The sequence below is a fragment of the Patagioenas fasciata genome, chromosome 2, assembly GCF_037038585.1.
Source record: "Patagioenas fasciata isolate bPatFas1 chromosome 2, bPatFas1.hap1, whole genome shotgun sequence".
In the NCBI taxonomy this organism is placed as follows: domain Eukaryota; kingdom Metazoa; phylum Chordata; class Aves; order Columbiformes; family Columbidae; genus Patagioenas; species Patagioenas fasciata.
Genome location: NC_092521.1, coordinates 108,724,365 through 108,746,128, shown reverse-complemented (window position 1 = coordinate 108,746,128; position 21,764 = coordinate 108,724,365). Strand labels below are relative to the sequence as shown.

At 38.8% G+C, this 21,764-nt stretch overlaps 1 protein-coding gene across 2 annotated transcripts in view; it reads left to right on the top strand.

The window, feature by feature from the left end:
- Positions 1-21,764, top strand: part of CNTNAP2 (contactin associated protein 2) — a 1,148,794-nt gene that overhangs the window by 680,541 nt on the left and 446,489 nt on the right. For both annotated transcript variants that reach the window (XM_065830092.2, XM_071804698.1), the window contains exon 10: positions 8,126-8,297. In XM_065830092.2, coding sequence (XP_065686164.1) covers positions 8,126-8,297 — 172 coding nt within the window. The remainder of the gene's footprint in view (positions 1-8,125; positions 8,298-21,764) is intronic.

The window sequence follows — 21,764 nt, the reverse complement described above, 5'->3', positions numbered from 1 at the left end:
ATGGAGAAAATAGAAAATGGATTTTCTTGTTACTGTGGTTGACTAGAATTCATTGTTGTTCATTATATGGATTTCTTTCTAATATTAGTATAGGTTGAATATACATTGCTCTATGAGTGCTTTCTGCTTATTAAAATATTAAGGGTTGCTAACTTTTCACTTGAACTGCAGGTCCAAATTATGTGCTACAGATAAATTAGCTTGGATTCAGAGAGAATGTGTTTATTTGTAGAGATTCTTTGTTATTTCTTTCTAAATTTGGAAAAACAGTCTACTGGGAATATATTTCTATATTTGTGTTTCTATATAGAAACAGGAAATATAAATATTGTTTAAATCATGACCACCTGAAAAAACAAAGTTCTATTCTACCACTGAGTTAAAGATGTGTAATACTTTATTAAGTCAAACTGTCCAACTTGCCCAAATGGGTATGTGATTCAAACAGTTTATCAATATTGCATAATACAAGTAAATGGCGTAGTACTCTATTAGAAGGTGGAAGGACTACTACACTTTAAAAAAATCCATGTACGATATTGCTACTGGGAGCAAATCTAACTAATTAGGCAGAACACAAGCATGATTTTCATTCACAGGGAATTATTTCAGTCCTAATACATACCTCACAACATGTCCTACATACCAATATTTGTTTAAATAGCTAAACTCCATTCAGATAACTCTGCAACAGAAAATAAATTATTCCTGACAGTCTAAAAGCACGTCTATATTCAGAAAAGAAAAAACATGTACAAATCTATATAGATGCTAAAATTAATACTTGTCCAAATCACAACTGAAATAAGTCAGGTATTATCTACTCAATGCACAGATAATTTTCCATCTTTTCTTTGACTTACTATTCTACTTCCCTTGCTTGGTGGGTGGATCAGCTGTGCATATTGTTGGTTTTACAATGTCAAATTTGTGTGGGCTCACGAAAAAATCCAATAAACTAAATTCAGTATTTTGATATGTTTACGTTCCAAGAGCAACAGAAATTTACTGATACAGGAAATGTGTGTTTTTTCCAACAAAATAATAGCAAAACTGGATCCTTTTGCTTTCTTGATGTTTAAAAATGGATGAACAGCAAGATTTAATTCATTTTCTCGCAAATAGATGTATTCCAAAGTCCTTATTTTGACAAGAACTGATGGAAATGGTTGGTAATTCATGTTATAATAGCAGCTTATTTTATGCCGAAATGAAAGCAGCAGCTCCACTTGATGGCAAGTGTGCCTTATGTAAACAAGAGCTCCACTGAAGAAACACGACTTTTTAAAGTGGCTAGAGGTTGCTTTTTTGCTTTTTCTTCAGAAACTACTTGATTTTGCCAGCTGTTAAACATTTCCATTTCCTGCCTCCTTCAGTGGAGTTTGAGAGTAGTCAGCCACTTCAGACATAAATAAAGAATCCTCAGGAAAAGAACAATAAAAAGACAAACAACTACTTTAAAATAAAAGAGAAAATTTTAGATACATTTTAATCCTTTACTTAGAAATTGTCAGTGATGAAAATAAAACAGGAGACTGAGATTGTGATAACATTAATATAAATAACACAATGAAATGGGACACAAAAAAATGTTTAAAATATACATATTGCTCACTTATTATGAAGCATTTAAGCACAGTTTCATGCTCTGGTGGTTCTTAGTATGAAGACAATTCTGTTTCCTGGCAGAGGAACAGTGAAATTAATAAAATATTTTGGTATCATCTGACAAATAAAAAACAATGAAATTGTCTTCTATTATTTTTACATGAAGATATTATTACCTTTTTGAGTTTCCATGAAAAAAATGCGGTGCATGCGTGGCTGAAACCCTAAAATATAAAATCAGTAAGAACTCTTTCTTGAAATAAGCTCAAAAGCTGTCCTGATCTTCCTGTTCAGACAAAATTCTCCTTCAAATGACTGGAAACATGAGAAATAGCAGCAAGTTTCAGTCATCACATTGCATAGGGAGAAACAGTAAGAATGATCATTATTACCAGTCTTTGCTAATTTAAGTCAATCTAACACTTTTCTGTAATTTGAATCTTATTTTATTGGAAATGATGGAAAATACAGCCACATAATGATTAAATTGCAGCAAATCTGTACATTACATGATCCATGGAATAGATGCTATTCATAGGCTTTCTATTTTACAACAAAGAGAATAAATGTACACTAGATTTTCAAAGTTACTTCTACAAAATCCCTCTTGAAGGTAAAAAATGTCTAGAGAATGGTGGAGACAATTACACTTAGGGTGATAAAAGCAGCAAAAAATACTCAGTCACTATTTACTGCCCTGAAGAGAGGTACAGTGAGGAGATTATGCTGTTGGCATTAATGATGTAATCTTATTTGCTTCTCCTACATACACTTATTTTGTATTTTTATGTACTGCAGCGTTCTTACTACAATATCACCAAGGTGAATTTACTTCAATTGAAAATAGTGGTATAGAACTCAGTGGACCAATTCAGCTACAGATTCGTATTATTTACTTTCACCAGCTTCCACCTAAGAGATTTATATTTTAGTAATTTTTTTTTTTTTTTTCCAGTCTGGTTAACAAAGGTACCACAATGAAAGCTTTTAGTGTTGAGCATCTAATCACACAAGCAAAATCACTGTGAGCTAGTTTGCATGACCACAATGCATACACCACTGTGGTAAACTGCACCAGTTTGGAACTCAGATTCAGTTTAGGTACCTTAAACACGCTATTTGTAGTTTCATGCCATTCATTGCATTTTCTCCAGAGTTTCTCACTTGGCTCCTAGCACCCTATATCAGCTATAACCACAGAGAGTTAATAAGAAAACAGATTGATCTCTTGGTTATAAAGACTTTGTTGGAAGTTTGTTGCTAATAAATGCTTCTGCATATTTAAAACTTGAAAAGTGATCTGATTTAAAGTGCATTCAGATATCCAGTGTATCTTAAATGCTATTCTGACACTTGTTAACAGTAACTTCCAGGTTCTGAACACCTTACATTTATTTTACAGACTTCCAAAACTACCTTAAGCATATTAATTGTTGATGATAAGTATATCACTATATAGGTGGTTTCTGTAGGTCAAAATTAGGCATGGCCATTAAATATATCAGGTGGATTTGAAGATCAACATTGTTACTCTTTAATGAGTTAACATAAAAAAAAATAATTTAATTGAAAGTTTAAAGAGTTATCTTAATGCAAAGCTTAGATTTTCCTCGATTAATCATACTTTTGTTCTTAAAGTTACACAAAATGATATTATCTGAGTAATGAAGTTATGTACCTTAAGTTCTGTAGGGCTTAATGGAATCCCTAGAAACAGTCCCTAAATTCATAGTAAAGGCTGTCTTTATAATGTTATGCAAAAAGACTTGGCAATTAATTTTAAAATTTTGGCATTACAAACTATAGAACCAATCAACACCCTTTTACCTATTCTCTTACATTTTCAATTTATAATAACTCTAAAGGTATGTGACTCATAAAAGTGTACCAAGGTGTTTCTCTTATAAGTTGCATTTTTAATATATGTTAGATAAAGAGGAAGGAAGGATGAAGTGGGAAAATCACATGGTCATTCTGATCCATGTGCTATGAGATCTGAGAACAGAGGTGGGCTATATGCATATTTCCTCCAGCTGAGCTTGGGCACAATCTGCCAGACATTCTCTATGTTTGGGAAAGTCATGGTCCTCATATTTTTGCAGGAGATGACTTTGAAAATAGGAGAGATACCATGTTTGCAATTACCACAAGAAAAAAAGAAGTATCTGTCCTTTGGCATTGGAAAGTAAAAAGAAAGGAAAAAGATGCCATATTTAGATATGATATGTACCTCAGGTCCCATTGCAGTTAATTTCAAACAACTGAACTGGTACCATCAAGTTGCCACCTGGAAGCCTGGGTGACAATCCCACTATTTTTCAAAAGTAACTGAAAGGCCCAAAGGTAGTTGAATTCTTTGGCAAGCCTTTGGGAAAAGTGTCTCAAAACAGGTTGTCTAAAGAAGTACACTGTTGTTCACACTAAGGTCCACAGCAATCTGAGAGAAGCACTGAATCAAAAAAGCTGGTAAAGAGAAATTATTATACTATAGTCTTGTCCTTTCTGTGTTACTGTCTGTAATTTTCTTGTGTGCTACTAATGATAGTCTGCCTTGCTCCTATTTCTGCTTTTGTCAGTGCCATAATAACTGTATTTCCTCTACTTTTTTTCCTAGGCTGTCATCCTAGCCATTGAATATCTTGTAAAATAGTATTTGTGCAAGTTGCATTGTGTCTTGAAGATAATCTGTTCACAGCTAGTTGCTCAGCTGTTACCATCTGAGTATCTTTTGGGCTTTTTCTTACTTGGACTATTGCATTATCTGCCTGTTTCTTTCCTCAATGACCAGCTTATAAGAAATACCAGCGTAATTGCTTGTTCACGTAACATATGATGTACATTATACACATGACCTATTTCTATGGCCAGGTCACATAACGCTAGAGTTATTGCATCTAAATCTCAGGTGTGCTGAAGGAAGAGCTTCTCTGGCACATGGTATTGGAGAACTGTAGTACTGTGTTGGTATTCTTCATACCTCAGGTAGAGAGGTCCTGCTTTTTAAAGAATTCAGTCCCTTCGAGAACTGGTAGGTACTGGATCATTTTCAATACACCAAAGTCTAACTGAGGGTTAAGAAATTATAGATACAGACAGACTGAAAAATCTAAATACTTTTCTAGAACTGGCTTCAATTAATAAACAGGCAGCTGGCAATACAGTATTTTTAGAGAAGAGGGTCTGGCTAAGGACCAAGATTTCCAGATGAGAAAAAAACACCACTGCTAGAAAATGCTAATAAGACTTGTGAGATCTGGTTAAACTTTTTCATCATAATACGATGAAGTTTCTGTAAAGTCCACCAGCGACATAATTAATGCTAGCCTGTTTTAGCTAGAGGGCTCATGTGTGTCTCAGGAGTGCTAGAAGTACAACATCCTCTTGTTCTAAGCTCTAGCAGTATGCTTTTCGCTTTGTATATAGACACATATAGGTTTTTTAGGTTAGTAATTTACACTTGTTAGGATAGAATGCACTACCTTGCTTTCAGCCTCTGTGTTTCTATAAATGAAACAATGAAGACAAAATTAATTTATTAGAAAATGCCTCATTGAAGAAGTTGGTGACTTCATCTGTGAACACCCAGCAAAAAATTGTAGTTCCCATTCTGGTTTGCCTTTCTGCACAGCACCAAGTTGGGAGACTGAAGTTGTGCTTTTTTTCAGGACAGTTCACACACTTGCTAGACATGGAATCCCAGTGTCTGGGTGAACTCCATCCTTAGTCCTCATGTTCCCTAATACATAATTATGACTAGAGTTGAAGAGGCATGACTCTGTTGAAACCCCCAGTACTGGTCCCATATTCCTTCAAATATAGTAGTTAGAAACTATATGTGTGTGCTTTTTTGAGCATTTCTGTAGCTTTATAGAGATGCAATTAAATGAAAAAAATATTCCATTTAAACTCGTGTCATTCATCCTTTCTGCAGTTTGTTTACCTCAGTTTACTTCATGCACTTAGAACAGGAAGATTTTAGTTTTCCAAAGTTATTGCCTGTGTTCTGCTTCACACTAAGGGCCCCATTCTTGTTTGAATGAAACAAGCATAAAAATATTACAGTGAATTTGAGTAGGTAGGTGTATTGAGCTTTTCTTTTAGTATCTTTTCCTGTTTGTTAACATAAGAAACACCAGCTATATCTTAATTTAACCACATCATTATGTACTGAATTTGAGGTTTTTTTGTGTGATTTCAGAATAACGTCTTTTAACTCCATATGATATGTATAGAAAATGACCCTTGAACGGTACTGTACTGCTCTTTATCCTGACAAATCTTTTTGTTTCCTTCCTCTCATTCTGCATAGCAAGGATCCGGGATGTATACTTGAAATACCAAGCAGATGAAAATAACTGTCAGGCTTGAGATCAGTCACTTTTTCTATTGGTGACTAGGTTCTGCAGCTACCCATGCAACCAGCTGAAGACAATATGAACTACCAGTTAGATAATTAGATAATAATGATTTTTTTTTTTCTTAAATGAGGTGTATTTTTTTCTTAATGAAGTAAAATACCAAGTGCCATCTGTGTACAAACATCAGCCCATCATTAACTTACAAATAAAACAAAAGGCAAAAATAAAAATTTTTCTGCGTCTCTGGAAAGAAAAAATAAAAAAAAAAAGTAGGAGGCATGTTTCTAAAAGCTCTGTCCTGTTTTAATCAGAGAAGTCAATATCAAATGCACATGCTGGGAAGAGAATAAAAATCATGTCCCTACAACTTGAGCTTTCTGCCAATCCAAAATAACAGTTCCCACAGTCTGGTGCCATTTTGGTGGGGGGCAGTTGGTCCAATGAGGTTATTATGCACTAGTTAGGCAATTGGGGGATCATTAGGAGTTTTTCTTCTCCATCGGATGTATATTAGTGTGAAGGGGTATTCGTTTTGGTCATAGCAGTTTATTATTCCCTGCAATAGTCCCACAATTTTGCTCTGAATGTGATATGACCTCATGACAAGTCTTTGCCTAATTGCTTGAAATACCTGTCAGAACTAACTTTTAGCATGATCACAGCTTAATTATTATAACATCTTTGATTAATTCTGTGGTGCCACCACTGAACTTTGGAGCTACCAGTAGTGATTTTAGCTGAAGGGCAAGACTTACAGAGAATTTTAAAGCCCATTACTGACTGTATGAATGGGTCTAAATTATATTATGGGGAAGACTTAAGTGTATCTTTTTTTTTTTTTTTTCAGTAACAGATGCTCCATCAAGCTGTATCTGTCCCCAAACCCCCGTTGCATGTTTCTGCCCTCTACTCACTGTCCTTTCTTTAAGCCAATCCAACTATTTGTGTGACACATGATAAACTGTATTCAGAAACAGACTTTAAAATGACATTCAGTCCTTTTTCCTGCTGCTGTTCAAACAATATGAGTTTGATAATCTGTTATTCTCCTGTCTCCACAAATACCTGCTTCCATGCTATTGAAGAAAGCAGCAAGGCACTGGTGATCGCAAGTTCAGTAGGAAAGAGGGAGAAGTGGGAGCTGTAGAATCTGTCTTAGGTACCAGAGCAAATGTGTGTGATTTTTTTACCCTTGTCAGTCAAGAACTGCTTGGTTAGTCATCTTCCTAGCTGAAATCAGCAAAACCATTATGGATTTTTCAGAATTTTTACCTTCTTTACCAATAAACTGTTGTTAGTGTCTCTCCCTTCCTGCTCTCATCTTAAACAGATTCTGTCTAAATTGTTTTCTTCAAGCTTTTTCAGGGACTTAATTGTTAAAGTTTTATAAGTAGTGAATGAGGCCCTTCACCGTCGTATCAAGGACATTTTTCTCAAGTAAATTGACACAATCACTTCTGAAGGACATTCAGTTAAACAATTACATACAAACATCCTCTGTGTTCCTGCCTTTTAGCCTAGGTTGAGACACTCATTCATTCTCATCTCTTATAAACTACCTTCAGAAAGACAGGCAAATGAACATATTCAGAGCAAAAATGAAAATGCTACAGAATGTCCTCAGATTCCTCAGAAGTGGCCGGAACCTTAGCTTTTAGGGCTAGTTTTAAGTTTGCAGAAATTTTCCAGCACAAGTATTCATTGCTCAGGAAGCCTATTTCTAGAAAAGCTGAACTGGAAATTCACTTCATAGAATACATGGAATACATTTTTCTCAGAAATGAGAAATGGGAATGTGATTCCTAAAATATAGCCAGGAGATAAATCCTTTCCCTATTCCCTTAATCTTTGTATGAAGAGAGAAGTAATGAAAAAAAGCAATAGAGGGCTGGGGGAGGAAAAATGTAGCAGAAGACTTCCTTCTCGGAGACAAAAATTAATGAAAGAATCATGGGCTGTACTAGATAAATTCTTGCTGGTAGTTGCCGGTGACTTAAATCAATAACATTGCAATGTAATCTAATAACTACATAATATTTCCTTCCCACCTTGCATTTTTCTTTCCCCATCTAGAAAACGTGTATTTTCCTGTGAAAAAATACTGGCCTGAGTAATAATCTATGAAGTTAATAATGATCTTATTTTCTGCTGCTCTACAGGGTTTCCTATACAGATGAATGAGTCAGATCACTCGCTATTTCAGCATTCATTTCAAGGATGCATGCAGTTTATTCACGTGGATGATCAGCTGGTGGATTTGCATGCAGTGGAGCAAGGCCAGCTGGGAAGCTTTGCCAATGTCACCATTGACATGTGTGCCATTATTGACAGGTAAGTTGTGGAGACATCACTTATGCTCTGATACACTGATACATGTCCTGCATATTCTGAAAATATACAGTGATACAAAAAAGGTGGTTCTGAGACTGCCAGGGATCATGTCAAATCAGTTCTGCCTTTTTAGCAGTGGGAACCATGCTTAGATGATACAGATGATGGCTTTAAGTCATAGATTGTGCAGCGTGCAGTGGAAAGCATAGCTCCGATCTACTCAGTGTCAGGCAGAGGAGGAGGTCAAAAATTCAAGTCAAAATCAGCCCACAGGTCAATAATACGGCTGCCTTGAGTAGAGGGAACTCTCCTGAAAAGTCACCTATTTTGTCTGTATCTTACATGACTGTTACAGAGATCTTTTGTAACTACAAGTTGTGCTTCCTGGCTTCAGTGCCTTCTGGCTTCACTGAATTCCTAAGAGAACTGAAGGTTCACATGTTTGCACAACTATGCATGTATTTAGTTGTTTTTTTTTTCCCCGACTGAGAATATTAATTCAATATGATGGCAAGCTTTGGCTTTGAGACCTACCTTTTCAACCACTTATCTGTGTTAATTTCTGTTGCTCTCAACTAATAGTTTCTTCTTCGTTGCAAAAAAGAAAGTACTAGGAAAGATGGGGAAAGAGCAAGTAGGCCAACTCCTGCATGCAGGCAGCCTGGCTTATCATGACAATTTCCTACATATTAAACCCATTGCAAATCTGCTGGAAAGCTAAAAATGGCTTTTCAGAATTCTGCTTTGAAAGAACGAAAGATTACAGGATCATAGAACCCCAGAATAATTAAAGTAACAAATAAACACTGGGGTTCATATGGTCCAAGCCCCTCTCAACACAGGGCCAGCTTCAAAGCTACATCAGGTTGCTCAGGGCCATGTCCAGTCAAGTTTTGAGTATCTCCGAGGATGGAAATTCCACAGGGTGAGTGACTGGATATCATCAGCAAAGATCTGCGTAGCTATGGTAAAGAAATGCACGTGCTTTTGATTTACTACTGTAAGTTAAGAGAATATCAAAGAGACTTTGAAAAAATGAAATACGGCATAGAACTTTGGTCTGGCAAAATGCCTTCTCTTCCTGAAATGTAGACATCAGCTTCCACTAATCAAGTAGTGGTGGGTTGACTGTAGCCATGGACTTGTCTGGTGTGGGATATTCCTACGATCAGTTTGGATTAGCTGTCCCAGCTGTGTCCCCTCCTAACCTCTTGCATGTCTCTATCCTCCTGGCTCTTATAGGGGAGGGTGTGGAGAGAAAACCTTGATGTTGTGCGTGCCCTGTTTAGCAGCAGCTAAATCATTGGTGTGTTACCAACACTCTTTTAAGAGCACAGGGCCATAAGGGCTGCTATTAAGAAGGTTAACTTAGTAACATCATCCCAGTCAGATCCACTATACCATTTTAGTAATGTCAGTGTTAAGGATCATGCTTTGTGGTGTACCAGTGAGTTGTTCTGGCACCTCAGGCCTCTTCAGATTGCTGCTTCTCATGGACCTGCTCAGGGTTGAAGCCACAGTGAAAAGAAAAAGCGAAGCGCTGTTGTCACAGGGATGAAATTTGTTCTATTTCCTCACATAAAACTGAAATTGGAAAAGCCTCCTGTGGTTAGTATTTAGTTTGAATTAGTTTGAGTTGCTTAGTTTTATTTTGAATATTTGGTTTTGGAAATGTAAACTGACTTGGAAGAAAGGATGTGAAGATACATCTAATTAACTCTCTGCTTTTTCCCAAGTGAATAAATCTAAGCTTATGTGATAGTTTGTATTGATCCCACTTATGCCAGTGCCCATTAGAAATAATTCCATCATCATAGTGAACTTAATTAGAATTTGGCTTTTGCAATGTATTACAATGTAATTACAATTAATTTGCAATATAAGTTAATTAGAATCAGAGCTTTACAATGCATTTTTGAAAAACAGGACATAAAGCTTCCTATAAGTCAGGCAGGTTACTTTTGAAGTGAACTTCACATAGAAGTTACTAGTCATAAGGTATTTTTTGGTAACATATAATAATATATATTCAAACATTTCATATAATATAATACCATATGCCATGCATGATATTATATGAAACATCTTTTACTATATTAAAATATTATTATGCTTTATATATTTAGCATGTATATGTTAGCTTTATTATAACAATTGTATTAATAATATATTTTAATATAAATGTGTTTTATATATGTTTATATATGTCTGTTTTCTTTATATGAGAAAATATATTCTCACTCTGTTTCTCTCTTCTGCCAACTTAGACCCTGATACCATCCTCATTATATCAATTGAAAATATATGTCTTATATTCATGCTTTCCAAGCATTCGAAGATTGTATTGCAAGCAGAGTAACAATTATGTAATCATAGGAAATTAGAATAGTATCCAAAGAGTTTTCTTAGGTTTGGTTTTGTTTTTTTTAAGGATCAACATGTAGTTTGTTGTTTTCCCATTATCAAGTTTACTTCTTTGTAGTTTGCAATTTAAAACAAACCCTTTCACTAAGTAATAATGCCAAGATTGAGATCTGACTGTATTTTCATAGCTGTCTTATTAGCACCTATTAACATCTGCAAAGAGTATACAAGCACTTCTGTTACAATATGCCACTGTACATAACATTTTTATGTGGCTTTCTTTTAAAGGGTCCAGGTACCATATGTGCTGTATATTAGCTTAATTTAATTTCCTTTGAAACGAGAATGTGCTTGTGGCTGTGATACTGGGATTCCTTCTGCTTTTTTTAGCTTGTTTGGCTCTGAATCATAAAGGTTTTGGTCATCATCAGCATGGAAATGCTTTCCTAGCCACACTTCAGTGAAGATCCCCACTGGGCAAAAAGATCAGCTGTCACATTGAATCATTCTTACTGCAGACTTCAGCCATTTGGTTGGGGGAAAAAAAAAAGTAGCTGTAAACAGCAGCATTTTTCATAGTTAGCCAGAGCAGATAGCAGGGAGGGGACAGTATTCTCTATAAGAACATGACAAAAGGTACTGAGGGTGGCACGTCCTCATGTTGCACCCACATGGAGGTAAGTGCTTCCAAAGTCCCTGGTTCTGCTACATGAAACACCTGCCCTGTGTGGAAAGGGTTTCTGCATTTTAGTTCCAGTATTTTTTTAAGATGTCAGGAGAATAGTCACGTTAGAGTGTTGCACTTGTATTTGGGAGATAGTATCTTTTTATTTTTAGTCTTCTCCTCCCCACATGAGCATTTTGCTATTGCAAAGACTACAAGCCGAGATCTTATTAAAAGGGAACACCAAACCCAAGGAATATTCTCTTTTTACCAGTGGCCAAACAGTCTAAATGCCTATAAGTTTAGGCAGGTATATATATATGTAGTAATTACAGGCAGATAAAATACTACTGAGAAAAAATAATCATCTCTGTTTCTGTATCTTAGTTAAGCTTAATTCTATTAGCAATGAAAGTTGCATTGTTGTCACAGGATCAACATGCTGTGCTGCTTGTGACAGCACAGGTCCCTGTACACCTCCTTTACTTATCATTAGCAAACTAACTTGTTGTTACAGTCCAGATGGTACAGTTGTACTTTAGGATTTTAGCACGGGACATTGAACAGGATTTATTACTCACAACTAATTTATCCCAGCAGTCTCAGAGAATTCTAAAGCTTGCCTGACTTTGTTGTGGATAGAATTAAGGATTTTAATCACAAAATCACAACGATTTCAAAATATAGTGCCCAATCTGTCTTTGTAGATTATACAGAACATATGCCAATTTTAACAAGAATCTCTGTGTAGCATAAGAGGTGAAATGAGAGAAATGGGGAAAAAAGCAGTACCAAGAGTTTTCATGCAGCTGCTTCTAGTGTTTTATGAATGTGTGAACTGTGTTATTCCCTCTGTAACACAGTGAGATGAGTTAGATGCCAATTTTCTATAAAATTTCACATTGAACAATTAATGTAAGTAATCAGATGCGTGCCACAGAACATTTCTGGGTGATTATTGCTCACCTGCTGTGGTGATGCACTGTGCATGACAGAGTGCCAGCATTCAGCTTTAATCCCATAGAGCCACATTCTCTAGAATATGTGATTGCCAATCAAAATTTGAAATAATTAATTTAAATAACAAAACATAGCAAGCGTACTGGTGCATAAAAGTGGCCACACTGTCACGGACAGCAAGACAGAATGTATCACAGTATGTTTTTGGAATTAAAGTTAATAATTGCAAATGGTCTTAAAATTCTTCACTTCTGGCTCCTTACACAGACTTTAGGCTTCTGACCTTGCTCTCTGCCAGTTCAGTGGTGAGGCAGACAGCAAAGAGTAAGACAGACATCATCCTGTGGTTCTCTGCATAAGAAGCAGATGATATACCAGTGTCCAGACTGGAAGCAAAACGCTTTAAAGTTGAGTTGTTCCCAATACAAGTTCACAGAAAGGATGTAAAATAGGAATGGAGAAGAGCTGAAACCATACTGTGACTTCAGCCTGCAGACGTTCCTGGCCATATGGCTGGAAGACACTTCCTACATGTAGATTCTCCCTTCCATCCCCTCTGCCTCTCCTCCCACTTCCCTCCCCTCCCAAGTGCGTTTACTTCATAAGCCATTTCAGTCCAAAAAGGTGACTTTGTAGACACAGTTTATAGCTCAGATGACCGTGACAGTGCTTTTAATACTGTGGCACTTGTGCCTTAGGTACCACAGTGTGACAAGTATCATACTAGTTAACACAGGTGAGTAGGCACCTGGAAGGTTACAAACTCTACAGAGCTGGCCATAAAATAAGAATGGTTTAATTACCTTTCTCTTCATAGTATATCTTGGTTTTCTGCAACAGATCAAACGAATTGGGTTTTCCCATGTATTCACAAACTTTCTCCCTTTCATGCAGCTGGAAAATTTTGGATAACTTGCAAAACTTAACAGAGAGTGAGTCCAATGAGAATTAAAGTATATGTTCTTTTAGAAATAAGACACTGACATAGTGATAGTTGCTTGCCTGAAGATGTCTATGCAGCACTTTGGTATCCTCAACAAATTGTCTAGACCTTCCAGCTGTCATTAGTTGGAAGGGAGCTTTCCAAGACAGCAGCACAAGTGCTGGATTTTTTAAATAAGCTTGCGAGCCCACAGGCTAGTCAAGTACTATGAGCTGGTTTTAGCACTTCAAATCAATGTTACTTATGGATTTTATGTGTTTTGGTAGATGATAATAGCATGGACTTTATAATAAACTTTCATCAGAAAAGTACTTTTCACTTGATTCTTCTTTATCTAAGGTCACCCTACTCCTTTTTGATCTTGCAAAGGTGACATAATCCTATGTCAGTTGGAGCTGTGCCACATCTTTGAGTTCTACAGTAATGGAAAATCAAGTTTTTGAAAGACAAAAATGCCCATTCAAGGTCATTATAAAACAATTTAAGCTGCACATGGAAATAATATTTGACATTCATTATGATTCAAATAGTAATAACTCTTTGCAAAAAATGATTAAGTAAAGTCTGAAATAGACAAAGAAAAGGAAGGGCACCGTTGCTGCTGTTAGTAAGGGGGTCATTTTATGGAATGTTTATTGCATTACTTGTGTTACTAAAGCTAGGAAAATACCTTGAGGAATCAAAAAACCAGTAGTTTTGTTCAGAGGTTTTGGATTCATCACCATTGCAATCTGTCTAAATATAGGTGAGTGGAATACATTGAAGTATTGCTTGCTTAAATGCCAAAACGTCTTAATTTACATAATTTGAAACAGAAGTATGTTTAGGGAACCAAAAAGTGAAGTGAATGTAAGTGTTCTTCCATGGAAGGGGTGAGAGAAACAAGATATTTATTTTCTGTAGTTTTCATCAAGGACTGTAATAACCTTAGAGTCTGGGTGATGCAGCTTAAAAACTGAAAAAAGAGAAAATGATGCTGATTAGATAGTGGAAACTTCCACAAAATTTATGCTGCTCAAATAATTTTCTAGAGCAAGTGGATTATTTGTTCATGATAAATACTTGTTCTTTCTAAAACAAAAACAAAGAGGGTCTGTTTCTCAAGAGAGGGAGCACGTAAAGCAGGGTTCTGGACAACCTGAGAGCTAATAGCACTGGTCTCTGGGCTGTAGAGTTGCTTTCTGCTGTGACCTGAGAGAAGAGCAACAATACAAGGTTTGATTGCGTTGGCCAATGACACATCAGGGCTGCTCAGCAGCTGTGCCCAGTGCCGAGGCCACCAAGGGCAGGGACAGGTCCCTGGGCCTTCTGAGCACAGACACTGCTTTGGGGACAGCACAAGGGGGAGCAGGGCTACACAGGGCGGGGCCCGTCACCCCCATGTCACAATGCCACTACCTGGCAATGTAGGAGTCACAATGCCCTGTGGTAGGGTAGAAGGGAGCATCCTCCTGTGTCCTGCCAGAGCTGGCCCTGGGGCACCCTGAAGATATCCCAGAGGAATTGCTTGAGGAGATGGCAAAATTACTTGGAGCAAGCTGAGGGAGAAAGACCAGAGGCTGCACGAGGCTGGTGGAGGTTTCTCTGCTGCAAGGCCAGCTCCTGGCAGGGCAACCTTAAAAACCCATTTTTTGGATGGGAATACCGATTCAGCCTTTGGGAAACAGGCACCAGCTCCTCACAAGGTAAAAAGAAGCACCCACTCCTGGAGATTCCTGAGGCTATCAGGCCTTTTCAAATGGAGAATAGTGGCAAGAGCAAGGGAATGCCTTCTTGAAGAGCATTTGAGGAGCACTGCAGAGTTTGCTGTCCTCATCCCCTGTGAAACCAGGGGCAGCAGCCGTAAGAAATAGGATTCAAAGATGTTGCCAGGGGACCTCAGTGCTTTGGAGCATCCACTGGTACCCTGCCAGATGTGGGAAGGATTCTTGCCCCCAAGACCAATCCAAGCTGGGGACATCTGGCCACTCCCAGAAGCCCCTGAGATGGCTCCATGTTGAGGGAGAATAGGACTTGAGCATTTGTCTCCTGGGAGGCATAACCAGCCGGTGGAATGAGGAGGCAGGACTTGCTCACATGCTCATGGAACAGCCGATCACCAGCACTGGCTGGGGTCAGGAAGGAATTTTCCCCCAGGGCAGATTGGCACTGGTCCCCTGGGGTTTTTTGCCTTCCTCTGCAGCATGACCCCTTGTCAGAGCTCTTCTGGTCCTTTTTGGCTTGATTACTGCCTGCTGCTCATGCACCACAGAGATGGCCTCTCATGCCTTGCAGCTGGGGGAAGGAAGGCTTTTTTTCCCCCGTGGTGCACTAGCAAGTGTCCCTGGCGGGTGGGGGAGTGCCTTCCTCTGTAGCATTGAGCACAGCCTCTTGTCAGTGTTCCTTTGGGCCCTTTTTGCTCAGCTCCTGCCTGCTGCTATTGCACCTCCAAGGCTCCACTCATGCCCTGGTGCTCTTGGGCTCACTTTCCCAGGGCAAGTTTGTAGCAGGAGTGAATTCTGCTCTTCCCTGGGCTTCATTCCCCAGGGGTTCTTGCTTGTGCAAAGCAGCCTGGGCTTGCAAGAGCTCCAGGCTTGCTGCACCATCCGGAGCTGTCACAAGTGCAGGGCAGGCACCAGAACGCTTGTAATGCATCACTGGCCAAGAAACACAGTTTTGGAAGTCAAAAAGTGTGCTCATCATCAATATGTGCCCCACATTGGAAAATACTCCATAATGCCACGCACCTTATTTGTGTGTCATCAGTAGCAATCCTCATTCTTCGAGTTCTCCCTCTTCAGAAAACAAGGACTGCTTGACTTGTATTCCTGCTGCTGCTTTCTGTGGCTCTGTAGCTTTTCTTTGCCAGACTGCAAGGGATGTTTTTTCAAGCGAAACCGAAGTACAGGTGTACACTGTGTTAATGCTTATGAGCATTGGCTCTGAAACAGATTCAGGAAGAGGAAATTGACCAAATCTGGTAGCCTTTCTGATATGTGTCCTTGAAAGTGTTTTTGGAGGTGCAAAACCCCTAGCATTTCAGGTAAATAGTAGTCTAATCATTATTCAACTCATGACAAGAATAGAATAGAATAGAATAGAATAGAATAGAATAGAATAGAATAGAATAGAATAGAATAGAATAGAATAGAATAGAATAGAATAGAATTACTAATTCAGTTGGAAGGGACCTACAATGATCACCTAGTCCAGCTGCCTGACCACTTCAGTGCTGACCAAAAGTTAAAGCATGGCATTGAGGGCATTGTGCAAATGCCTCTTGAACACTGGCTTGCTTGGGGCATCCACCACCCCTATAGGAAACTTGGTCCAAGGTGTGGCTACCCTCTTCATAAAGGAATGTATCTTGATGTCAAGGCCAAACCTCCCCTGATGGATGCAGCTTTGAGCCATTCCCAGGCATCCTGGCACTGGGTACGTGGGAGCAGAGCTCAGCACCTCCCTCTCCACTTCTCCTCCTCAGGAAGCTGGAGAGAGCACTGAGGTCACCCCTCAGCCTCCTTCTTTCCAAACCAGACAAATCTCCAGTCCTCAGCCATTTCTCGCAAGACGTGCCTTCCAGTCCTTTTTCCAGCTTTGCTGCCCTCCTCTGGACACGTACTATTTAAATGGTGGGGCCCGATTTATGGGATTGCATTCCCGTACTGTGATCCCCCATAATATGGGAATGCAATTAGCACATCTATAGTGGATTATTTCAGGACATGCTCTTTCTGCATGCATTTACTTTATAGGGCCCTTGGAAAAGGGGAGAGCACGGTCTGAAGCATAACTCAAAATGTAGGTTTTAGCTTCTAAATTTCATGTAGTTTGAAACCCTTGCTACTTACAGACTGTCTTTTTCCTAGAAGCCCTTTTTAAAAGGACAGGGGTCCCTCCTGGCAAGGGACCTTGTCTCAAGCCTCCCTCTGCCTGCTGATCCATCAGATCCACATTCGGACACATGCAAGGGCCTGTCTCATCACACTGAGCTTGCATCAGAATGTTGAGGTTCTTTAACTGCAGAGACGCAGTCCAGCAGCTCTTCTAACTCATTGCAGCAGTTTTGTAAATTACCAAGTGGGTGCTAGAAGACTATTTTTCAGCTTCTATTATTAATTTAAAAAAAACCAAACAGTGAAGTTCTTTTGGGTCTCAGTAATATCATCAGCGATTTCAGCAGTATCATCAAGAGCTAACAATTCTTCCTAGATTTCTCTAGGTAGTTATACACAGAAGGAGACTGAATTATCATACCTGGAAGGCGAAGTGCATGATTGTACATTCCCCTTCCATATTCATCATAGATAATTCTAATCCCTCAGGTGACACAGGAGAGCATGCAGTTGATTCAGAGACATTTGAGATTGACTGCTGATCAAATCCACTTACTCTTCTTTATTCCTAAGAACTCCTGCCTGAGTCACTCTTCGGTAGTGGCTGGGCAAGCTTTATTTCAGAGCTTCAAATCTGATGACCTACTTCAGCCAGCATGGCTGTGAGTCAATGCATTGCCCAGGCACATGCTGGGAAGCTCCACCTTACAGACTTTATGTTCAGTACATGAGAGAGGAGGTATTACTGTCACAGAGGCACATATTTACCTACATTTACTAATCTGGTAAGATTAGTAGGCCAAGGATTTGAAGAAAAGTTGGTCAGCAGTGGAAAACTTTAAAAGTCTTGATTTAAATAAAACATTACAAGCTGCTTTTGCAGAACCTCTGCTTTTTTACTTTCTGCTACCACGTCACTGGTATAGGAACAGTGTTAGAGAATCAACAGCTTAATCAAATGGAGTAATCTATATATAATTTATGAAAGTCATGACCAAAATCTTTGTGTGGAAATTCATTTCTTGTTTTGTCTTAAATGGGTTAGTTTACTCAGGGAACTTGCTTGAACGTACAGCTTGTATTACATTCATGCCTAATTATTATTTTATTTGTATCCTACTGTGGAGAAGATGCAGGGACTGAGCAAATACCCACAAAGCTCTCTCTTGGACATGAAATTTATACTCTCACAAGACTAGATGGCAAATGTTGACCCGATCCCATAATAGCACTGTTGAAACAGTAACTTCCTGGTTACTCACCTGAATTTTGAAGCCATACTTCTTTGATGACTCTCTCAAGTTGTTCATCACTTTGTGCTTCTCATCAGTTCATAACTAAAAAAGATAATAAGTTATGCAGATTGCTTATTTTTATGATTAAGGTATCCTTCTGAATAATCATTGAAATTCTTTTTAATTAAGCTATCACTATATGATCATTCTCAATAAGTATTTAAAATGGATTGTCATCTCAGCTTTAAAGTTTACTAAAATTTTCACCAAAGAAAAAATTATGATGTTGTTTCATGAGCTGTCCATAGAATCATAGAATGCCCTGAGTTGGAAAGGACCCACAAGGATTATCGAGTCCAGCTCCTGTTCCTGCATGTGACAACCCTACAGTTCACACCATGTGTCTGAGGGAATTGTCCAGTTTCGTCTTGAACACTGTCAGGCTTGGAGCCGTGATGCCTCCCTGGGGAGCCGGTTCCAGTGCTCCACCACCCTCTGGGGGAAGAACCTTTTCCTAATGTCCAACTTAAACCTTCCCTGGCGCATGTTCCTGCCATTCCCTCGGGTTCTGTCATTGGTAGTCTGCCCCTTCTCTTCCCCTTGTAAGGAATCTGTAGACTGTGATGAGGTCTCCTCTTAGTCTTCTCTTTTCCAGGATGAACAAACCAAGTGACTTTAGCTGCTCCTCATACAGCTTCCCCTCTAAACCCTTCACCAACTTCATGGCCCTCTTCTGGACACTCTCAGGTAGCTTTATATCCTTTTTATCCTGTGGTGCCCAGAGCTGCACACAGAGCTCCGGGTGAGGCCTCACCACTGCAGAGCAGGGCAGGACAATCACCTCCCTCGCCCGGCTGGCAATGCTGTGCTGGATGCACCCAGGACACGGTTGGCCCTCTTGGCTGCCAGGGCACACTGCTGGCTCATGTTCAACTTGCTGTTGACCAGAACCCCCAGATTCCTCTCCTCAGAGCTGCTTTCCAGTCTCTTGTCCCCCAGTCTGTGTGTACAGTCAGGGTTGCCGTGTCCCAGGTACAAAATCCAGCACTTGCCCTTGTTAAACTTCACGTGATTGGTGATTGCCCAGTTCTCCAGTTTGTCCAGATCCCTCTGCAGGGCCTCTCTGCCCTCGAGAGTGTTGACAGCTCCCCCCAGTTTTGTGTCATCAACAAACTTACTAAGCAATCCCTCAAGTCCTGCATCTAAGTCATTTATAAAGACATTGAAGAGTGCTGGCCCTAAGATGGAACTCTGAGGAACCCACTAGTGACTGTTTGCCAGCCTGACATTATCCAAGTTACTAGAACCCTTTGAGCCCGGCCCATTAGCCAGTTGCTTACCCACTACGTTGTGTGTTTATCCAGCTGTATGCTGGACATCTCGTCCAGGAGGATACTGTGAGAGACAGTATCAAAGGCTTTACTGAAATCCAGAAGGATCACATCGATAGGCTTCCTTTGGTCAACCAGATGAGTAACCTTGTCATAGAACAAAATTAAGTTAGCTAAGCAGGACTTTCTGCTCATGAACCCAGTCTTACTGTCCATGATACTACTATTGCTTTTAGCCTTCAAATAAGCCTTAGACTTCAAATAAGACTAAAATTGCATCATCCTCCCACTTGCATTTCTGTTTATTAAATATGGATCTCTCAGATATTAGTATTATTTCTTCTACTCTTTGTTTTCCTGTTGAAAGAAAATGGATAATCACAGTCCAAACAGACTGTCTTTGTATTTGGTTTTATTTGCTTATATGCTATAATTAGTAGTCATATAATGCTTAACAGATATGACATAATGCTATAATAAGTAGTTATGACATCTGTTTAAAAAATTTTCAGAGACTAGAAGCAAAACAGTTGTAGACATCTTGTTGTGTGCAGTACAATCATTATTATGACGCGTTTTAGGACTGCAGCTCTGAATTTGTAATCGGGTATCAAGCTGTGAGTAAGTTCAACTAGTTCATTAGAGGCATATGCCTCTAAAACTGGGGGACAGTCAGCCCTGTTAGATTGCTAGAATTTCCACTGGGTCTGTTACCAAGAGGTGTTGTTAAAACCATAGAATAATCATTTCATAATCTGGCAATAGCTTTCTGTAGTAGTAATTTTGACCGAATGTGTGTCTTAGTAAATGTTGGGTCCATCTCTTGTTCATACAGTTAAACAATAAAATCTCCAGAGTAAGTAGTTTGTCTTGCGTAAAACACTGGTATACATAAAGACTGGTAACTATTTCTGGATGGGGTTTGACTTTTAGCAGAAATGGGCTGGCTGTAGAGTTCCTGATGGATTTAGATTATTTTTTTCAGGAATCATATTTTTTGAAACTAGTATATTGAGCTTTCTCATGCAGAATATTCATACTGGTGATAGTTGTTGAGTTATAAGACCGATAGACTAGAAGTAGTCGTGTAATAATTTTAAGTTGTTTTTTACCGCTTGGAAAAAATGCTAGTGATAACTATGAAATCACTGGAAATTGATAGTAACAATAATAATGCCTAGATATGTGCTTTAGGCTTAATGCTGTCTCTCTATCTCTCCAGCTTCCTTTCCTCAAGAAGAAATGCTTATGTTGCTGTTCCTGAATGTCTGCTGGTAGTGAGTCTTTGTTAGTGGTTAGACTTGTTCGAAAAATGACTGTCTATCCATTGACAAAGGTATTATTCCATGTTCAATCACATATTTCTCCAAGATACTGATTTCTCAGATCTTTTCAGAACATTAGAGGTCCGCCTAATAATAAAACAAATGGGATCAAATCCATTTATTCTACTAGCACATTGAACAAAACAGATTCACCTTACCTGTTTTATGCTTTTCTGTAGCCAGAAACATTAACATTTCTGAGGATCCTGGTGTTCCTGTTTTGTTTAACGTGACATCTTCCTTTAAGGGAAATGCAGCTAGAGAAAGACTAAGGCCTAGGTTCTTTACAGGATTTACATCTGATGATGCTCACTAATATTTGTAGGAATAGGATGCACAGTCACAAGGCAGGTGCTTGAATTCTGTGTAACATAAATAGGTAGACATAAGCATTGAAGAGTGGGACTAATCACAGCCAAAATACCAAGCAGTGTATTGAGAAGATTGGAGGTGAAATTTATGGCCTAGAAATATCTCAAATGAGAACATACCTGTGTATAGTAATGAGACGAGAAATTAATATAAAGTCCCGGCTTCCAACAGTGCTTATGTATTTTATCCCACAGCTGAATGCATAAATGGCAACGTACTTAGACACATTACATAATTAGTTGGTAGACCCAGCAGTGTTTGGCAGCAGTCTGAGTGAAGAGAGGCCCAGTTTTCCCATTGCTTCTTATGTAAATTTTAGGTGGTGAAGCAGCCAGATGGTGTTTTTCTGTATAACTTACACTGTTGGCACATAAATGGTTTTGGGGTCAAATGGTGGTTGATCAAGATGACACATAAACTTTGAGATTGAACAAGGCTTTGAACTCTGCCTCGCCAGT